Raw genomic sequence first — 7,291 nt, 5'->3', positions numbered from 1 at the left:
TACACACACACACACACACACACACACACACACACACATACATATAAATAAAGAATACACAGGGTAGGGCAATAGATTTACAGTTGTTCATATGGAAAATAATACAGCTAGTAAGTAATAATGTATAAGACTAAACTCTGTTTCACTTACTTGAAACTGTAAACCTACTTTTGCCCCACACAATATACTACTATACTTCTTCTGATTTACCAATGGATATTCTGTTACTCAGTATACACTGTTCCCATCTCCTACCTAAGCATGTGATCTCTACCTTTTAGCCGGAGCTCTGGGTCAGCTGTAAAACTGGCTAGAATTTGGCTGGAAAAGATGTTAGCTCATTCACAAAAATATAAATATCTGCTTCAAATGTAACTCTTTCAAATTACCCTCTTCCTCTACAGTTTTTCCCCCTCTACATTTCAAAAGCCGTAATAATATAAAAAAAGTATACTTACCTTAACCTCAGGCTCTTTTTCACATTCTTCAATATATAAGTCATAAAGTTTTTGAAATACAGATTTTCTAAAATTTAATAAAGACAATATAAAAAATGTGAATATAATCATTGTAAAATAAATGTTATCAAATTTTCTCATCCCCCCACCCCCAAATTCCCAAAGATTGGAGGTGAAGTGGACATGGCTAACATCAACTAAGAAAGTTTTAATATATGCAAAGTACCTATAATATAACATCTCTAGTAGTGCCTATTTAGAATGCAATAAATGATGGCTCTCATCACATTTTAATGAATCTAAAGTCATCAATTAATGAAGTATTCATACCTTCCACTAGATAAGTACTTCCTTTTAGGAGGTCTCTGTCGGGCACTTTCAATGACATACTAAAAAAGAAAAGTTTATGAAATAGCTTGCCTTTTACTTAGTGAAGGAACACAGTTTTAAGTATGTTTAAAACACATGTAAGGCTAAAAAGGCTATTCAGTCACGCAAGTCTCCGATTCCTATTAAATTATACATTGTAAGAAAAACTATTTAACTTCTAAATAGTTTAACTATGTTATAAATAAGTAAAATTTAAACTGCACTAAAATTTAGCATAATATTTCAATGCTATAAGCAAATGTGATTTCACAACTCAGAAATATTCTCAGTATATTTTATGGTTGTTCAGAATAAGCAGAGCATATCCACTTGCAAAGACTTTATTTTTGGCTATTTCCCCCTTCAATTGAGCAATCAGAAAACTTGTCAAAATAGGAAAACACGATTTTAGAAATTCTATGTCTGTTTAAATAATATTTATACTGAAGTATTATTTAATTTTTATTCTATAGCGTTAACTGAGAACTTCAAGTAACAGTTGATTCAAACATTGCCCAGTATTTATATATTTATATATATATTTACATATATTTATATATTTACACATATTTATATATTTATAGAAAATTTGCATATTTGCCCTAAAATGATATTAATGTATTCCTTTGACAATCAGACAAAAATCTCTTAAAACTGAGTTTTGTCAATTAATGTCAATACTATGTCAATACATAACTTAGTCACATCTTACCTCTGCACGATCCAAAGCTAGTTCTAAAGCTTGTTGCTGTAAAAAAGTAAATAGTGTATTTGGCAATGTTAGCTATTTTCACAAAAAATAATAATATACATGTAACATTTGTAATTAAGTAAGTTTAATTTTCTAAAATAAGTCTAATATATTTCCTTTTCTCTCCTCCACACCCCCCACTGTATGCTCAATATCTATATATGTAAAAGCCTAAGCAACTGAACGACCATACCACCAGTCGACCAGTCGCTATGATGCGCACTGACCACCAGGGGCAGACGCTCAATGCAGAAGCTGCTCCCTGGTGTCAGTGCGCTCCCACAGCCAACCTCCCACGGTCCCTCCCCCTGGCCAGCCAACCGGCCCCAATCAAGCCGGCTGGTTAACCTCCTGCAGCCCTTTCCCCCAGCCAGTTAACCTCCCGCGGCCCCAATGGCCCCAATTGGGCCGGCCAGGCCGAGGGACCCCACCCATGCACAAATTTGTGCACTGGGCCTCTAGTATATTATAAAGAAAAAAATATGGCAGTCTTAGGCACCTGATTATGACAACAAATTAGATAAGAAATACTAAAATAGCTTTCTTTGGCCACGGCATGAGACTGATACAGGGTAACGGGCTGGATATAGTAACTACTACCATTTTATAAACTTTAGCTTCTTCAACATTCTAAGAGCACCATTCAGTAAAATATACTGGACATCAAGTATGCAATTCAAGTAAAGCAAAGACTAAACTCTCCTAATCTTCTAAGAATCCTGAAAATTGGGGGTGCTTACTATGTTGATACCTATCATCAACTTAAAAAGTCCTAACATATTAATGCAGAGTCTTTAACATGTTTTTAGGTCAGTGCCTAGTAGAATTCAATAAATAATGGCTAATTATCATGTTTCAACGACGTTAAGATACTATCAACTATAAGCACACATCATTAATGTAGGTAACATTTTAAAAAATGTGCTATCAGTTATAATTGTAAGATGTCATTGATTGTAGATTCATCCTCAATTCAGTAATATTAAAATGTAAAAGAGCCCTAACCGGTTTGGCTCAGTGGATAGAGCGTCGGCCTGCGGACTGAAAGGTCCCAGGTTCAATTCCAGGCAAGGGCATGTACCTTGGTTGCGGGCACATCCCCAGTAGGAGGTATGCAGGAGGCAGCTGATCGATGTTTCTCTCTCATCGATGTTTCTAACTATCCCTCTCCCTTCCTCTCTGTAGAAAAATCAATAAAATATATTTTTTTAAAAATGTAAAAGAGAATGAATGCACCTTAGAGTTGATAAAATATAGTATTATTAGTACATGTACAATTTAAGATCTACTAGTTGATTCACATCCTTCATCTGTTATTTGGAGACCCTTATTTTAAGGCAAGAGGGAGAAATGAGAAAATAATTTCTATCTTTCCTATCTGTAAAGTTTCTTTTTAAGGACACAAAAAAACAAAAAAGTACTAGGTTTTAAACAAAATTAAGCAAATATACTGCCAGTGATTTCTATTCCTAGTTTTGTGGTTTGGGTACTGCACAGGGTTACTGTATTTTTCATTCACAATGATAGTCATTTTTAATGACTGAGAGGCACAGAACTTTCATTTTTTTATTTACAAGGATCTAAAATGTTCTCTTTTATTTTGTAGACTCCAACAATTCAATCTACCAAGTTGCATGGGGTAAAATCTCTCAGCATCCACCAAAACCCAAAAGGGTAAAGGGAAGAATAAATATTGCCAGACTTTGGAAATCATGGAAAGGTTTAAGTGATCCTGCCACCCTAGTCCTAAGGATGAAGAAATCAGATGATTACAAAAATAGCTGGCCTTTTAATTTAGACTGCAATAAAAAACAATCCACATTATCAAACACCTAAAATGTAATAAGTGAAATATATACTTTCAAAAGATTCAGTTAAAATAAATGTTGTGCAATTTATTTTAAAAATCTTATGAGGGTCAGATTCCCAACAAAACTGGGCAAGATGACATTCCTGAGTATAAAACATTTTCCAGCAAAAAAACATCATTCTGGATATATATACTTGACAAATACATAAGGTTCTTTTAATTATTTGGCCATAAAACCTTAAAGTTTATATAAAATAATTATAATAAACATAGTCAAATATACACCCTAGGACAATTTAAAATAGTAAATCTTCTCAAGTAAATATTTCACTTCTGAAATCAAAACTTCAAAAAATTTAGTGAGATATAACTATATCTATAAATACAAGCATCATTTATATACTACCTTCTTCAAATACTTTAGAAAGAAATGATTAGCTAATACAAAATATAAAGCAAGGTGTGAACCTCACTGTAACTGCTCTACTTGTCTCTAATAGAGCAGGGGTAGAGAAGCAAGATCCCAAGGGAGAAGGGAGACAAATGTTTTCTGAGGCTAATTCAACATGGTGGTCAGTGTTTATTTATTCTGTTATTTAAACATTAGAAAGTGTTTTTCCCCCCTTTGTTTTTAATTTTTAGTTACAAAAGTTAAATGCCCAGCCCTACATATGTTTAGTGACTGTAAGTCAGTGAACAGAAATGTGCCATTAGAAGACTAAAACTGATGTTCTTAAATATTATTTACAGTAAGCACATATTATTTAATGTTTCATAAAGATAAAGACAGGTGGATTATCTGTATAACCTGGATATAATAATTTTAACACAGAATTGAGATGAGCCCCCTATTTTGTGGAGAAAATTTTGCATGTAATTACTAAGTAATTTCCCAGTTAGGGAACTTGAACAGATTACAAGAGGATTTCTATATCTATAATACAGATATTTTTATGGAAATAAAAGAAAGAGAACAATCTAAAACATAAATAACATACTGAGCTGTAGCTTACCATTGTAGTATAAAATAGGGGTCCAAAATGAAAATTTAACTGCGTTGATGAAGTAGGGTGAAAACCATGCCTTTAATATAAATTTTATAGCACTGTAAAAGCAAAACCAAAACCCCCATATTAACATAAAGCTAATAAGAGAAATGATATAATTTAGTAAGTAATAAGAAACATTATTTGAAATATGTGTTTTTCTAACACTTTTTAATAATCAGCAATAATGAAATTCATGTGCCACAATCTAGCCATTCACGGTTGAAAAGTACACTTTTAACTAGGTAGGGCAAAATACAGTTTGCAAGTTAAAATGATTACTTTCTTCAAAAATATTTAATACCCAGGAGAGAAAAGAATAAAAGTTCACTGTTACTGGTCTCATTGGTTCCTCTGGATTACTAGTAACCACCTTTCCACTGGCCTTGATTGCTCTACAGTTCACTTTACAAATCATACTTTCATCATATCTGCTGATAATTCCCCCAAATACCCTAAAGGCTACATTTTCCAGATGCAGCTGCAGTCCCTCAAGCAAACTGGATACACTCCTGAAGAATCGCATTTAACACAAGGGTTCTCATTCTGGCTGCAAAACACAGTAACCTCAGGAGCTTTAAAAAAAATGGAATACCCATGTATCACCCTCCAGTGAGTTTCATTAACTGGTCTGGAGTAGGGCCCAGGGATCAACATTTTTGGAATTCCCCAAGTGATTCAAAGGTGCTGTCAGAGTTAAAGTCCACTGTTGTATGTCTGCTCTGAGAGTGATGCTAAATAAATAAGGCTTACTTTCAATTGAATTCTTTACCTAATTCCTTGTAACCCATGTCCGTCTGTCTATACAGGTGAACTAAAAGCACATCTTCAAATTTCAGAAAATAGTATTTTCCATGTAAAATTCTTTTGGCTTGTTTTGGTGAATCCAAAGCTTAGGTTTTGCCAGTTTAGGTTTATTAAAAGGGGCGGGGGGGGGGGGGTAAAAAAACGACCCAAACTAGGAATAATCATTAAAAAATGATTAAGACATTAATCCTACTCTTAAAGAGTTTGTGAGATTTAATATGAATTCAAGTCAAGATGAAAAATTTGACCAATGAATCTAAAGATGAAATACTATACATACAGGCAAAATGTAAAATTAGATCTCTAATAGCTTCTCAGTCTTTTGGCTAACATCAAGTGTAAAATTAGATCTCTTGTCACTAAACTGGGGGAATGGGGTGAGGAAGGCTTAGTGACTTTAAATTATTTAAGTATTATAGACAAAAACCAATTACTATCACTTACAAACCAAACATTCTTACTTTGTACTGGATATACATACTAGAAGTCTGAGAAAACCATTGTAATCCTCGTCTTTATAGAATAAGGCACTCAGAACCAGTGACTTTCCCAAGGTCACACTAGTGGAATTCAGATCACTAACAATTTTTAATTTTAGACTCTTTCTACTAAATCTTACAACCTTCAGACCAGTCAACCCAGCTCCTGTTTTTAGATTTTTAAAAGCAAAGCATTTAAAATAAAGACCCGATTCTGCTCAGATTAACATAATTTTTTTTCTTAACTTTGCTGTAAGTTTACATCATGGTTATTAAACCACCGTACTGTACTTAATTTAACTTGGAAAATCATGCTAAACATTTTGTATTTCATGTATTGTATTCAGAGAAATACAGTCCCTCCCACACAGTGGTTCCGGGGGATGGCTTCCAGGGCAGTTATTCACCAAGATCGTTTCTCAACTCCCGGTAACCATGGCGAGAACCAGTAATTAATACAATTGTCACATCACAATCGATTCCATCGATTTCTGTGATGGACCCGAGTTTCCTCCAACTGCTCGAGCTTTTGTAACAACTTAGGCTTTACCTGCAATACGCCGCAACTCAAAAGCGAAGGAACAGCCTTTATTCAATATGGACACCAAGAAACCCGCCCCCAAAGAAGCGCTACGTGAAATTACTGCGCTTCAAAATACCTGTAACTGGAACCCAAAAGTCAAACTACAGTGAAGAGCGTGCTTCGTGGCACCGTGAAAGTCAACGAAGGTGGCCGCTGGGACGGTGGCTGGCTCAGCTTGGCCCGAGGCTCCGGGGACACCGTCTTCCTTTTCCGGCCTCCGGAAAGCGACGTAACGCTATTCGGGAAGCGGCTCGCTCACCTCTGACCTCGGCCGCCAACTCTCGCGCGACTACCCCGCAGGCTGTGGCCCACTAGTGCCGACCGCCGCTTGGCTGGGACTCGCGAGGGCGAGGGGATTCGCTCCCTGCCGCCACCGCGCACGCCCTCTAGTGGGCGCGGTCTAGGGCCTGTTCCGGCGCCCCCATTTCCGTCCGGCTGCTTCGGGGCGGGCGCTGGCGACAGCGAAAGGAGAAGGTGGAGCTAGAGGACAGGGCGGTTGGGAGCGTGGGTGGCAGGGGGCGTGGCCGCCAGGGTTTGGTTAACACTCCCCACCTCCCACCCCCACCCCCTGTCCTGGTTCATCCTGATTCCAAGCCCTGCAAGCCTAGTCTCCTGGTCCCTAATATGCAGGTAGTGTTAAAGGCACCTTTCACAGACTTAGGAGAGGTGTTATCTGGCAGTCCCATGAGTCAGAGGGAGAGGGCTGTCTCCACCTCAATTCTTGTCATGCTCATATAAATGAATTTAAAGGAGAGGCCTTGATTGTGTTGTTTTAAAGTGAATTTATTTTAAAAAAAATTAAAGCATGCACGTTTATTAAAGAAGCGAGGCAAGCAAATCTATACATCTGGCTTATGCAGTGCAGATGGGCTATAAGCCCCTCTGAAGAGCAAGTGGGATGGGGTTTCTGCCTTATATACCATCATGTCTATAAGGCTTTTTAAAGTAATTTAAACTTTATGATATTATTATTTTTTGTACACCCCAG

The 7,291-nt window shown here is 36.6% G+C and overlaps 1 protein-coding gene across 15 annotated transcripts in view; it reads right to left on the bottom strand.

Annotated features, from left to right (window-relative positions):
• SUPT20H (SPT20 homolog, SAGA complex component) overlaps positions 1 to 6,713 on the bottom strand; it is a 43,470-nt gene extending 36,757 nt beyond the window's left edge. For 13 of the 15 annotated variants that reach the window (XM_005876973.2, XM_005876967.2, XM_005876972.2 and 10 more), the window contains exons 1-5: positions 6,380 to 6,554; positions 4,402 to 4,493; positions 1,540 to 1,575; positions 789 to 847; positions 459 to 525 (exon numbers count right to left, since the gene is read on the bottom strand). In XM_005876973.2, the coding sequence (XP_005877035.1) occupies positions 459 to 525; positions 789 to 847; positions 1,540 to 1,575; positions 4,402 to 4,404 (165 nt within the window). In that variant the 5' untranslated portion in view covers positions 4,405 to 4,493; positions 6,380 to 6,554. The other 2 variants (XM_014548319.1, XM_014548320.1) reach the window with 2 other exon arrangements.
• Positions 6,714 to 7,291: the final 578 nt, after the last annotated feature.

The sequence above is a fragment of the Myotis brandtii genome, unplaced genomic scaffold (assembly GCF_000412655.1).
Source record: "Myotis brandtii unplaced genomic scaffold, ASM41265v1 scaffold502, whole genome shotgun sequence".
Classification (NCBI taxonomy): domain Eukaryota; kingdom Metazoa; phylum Chordata; class Mammalia; order Chiroptera; family Vespertilionidae; genus Myotis; species Myotis brandtii.
The sequence above is the reverse complement of the archived record's forward strand: the minus strand, read 5'-3'. Positions and strand labels throughout refer to the sequence as shown.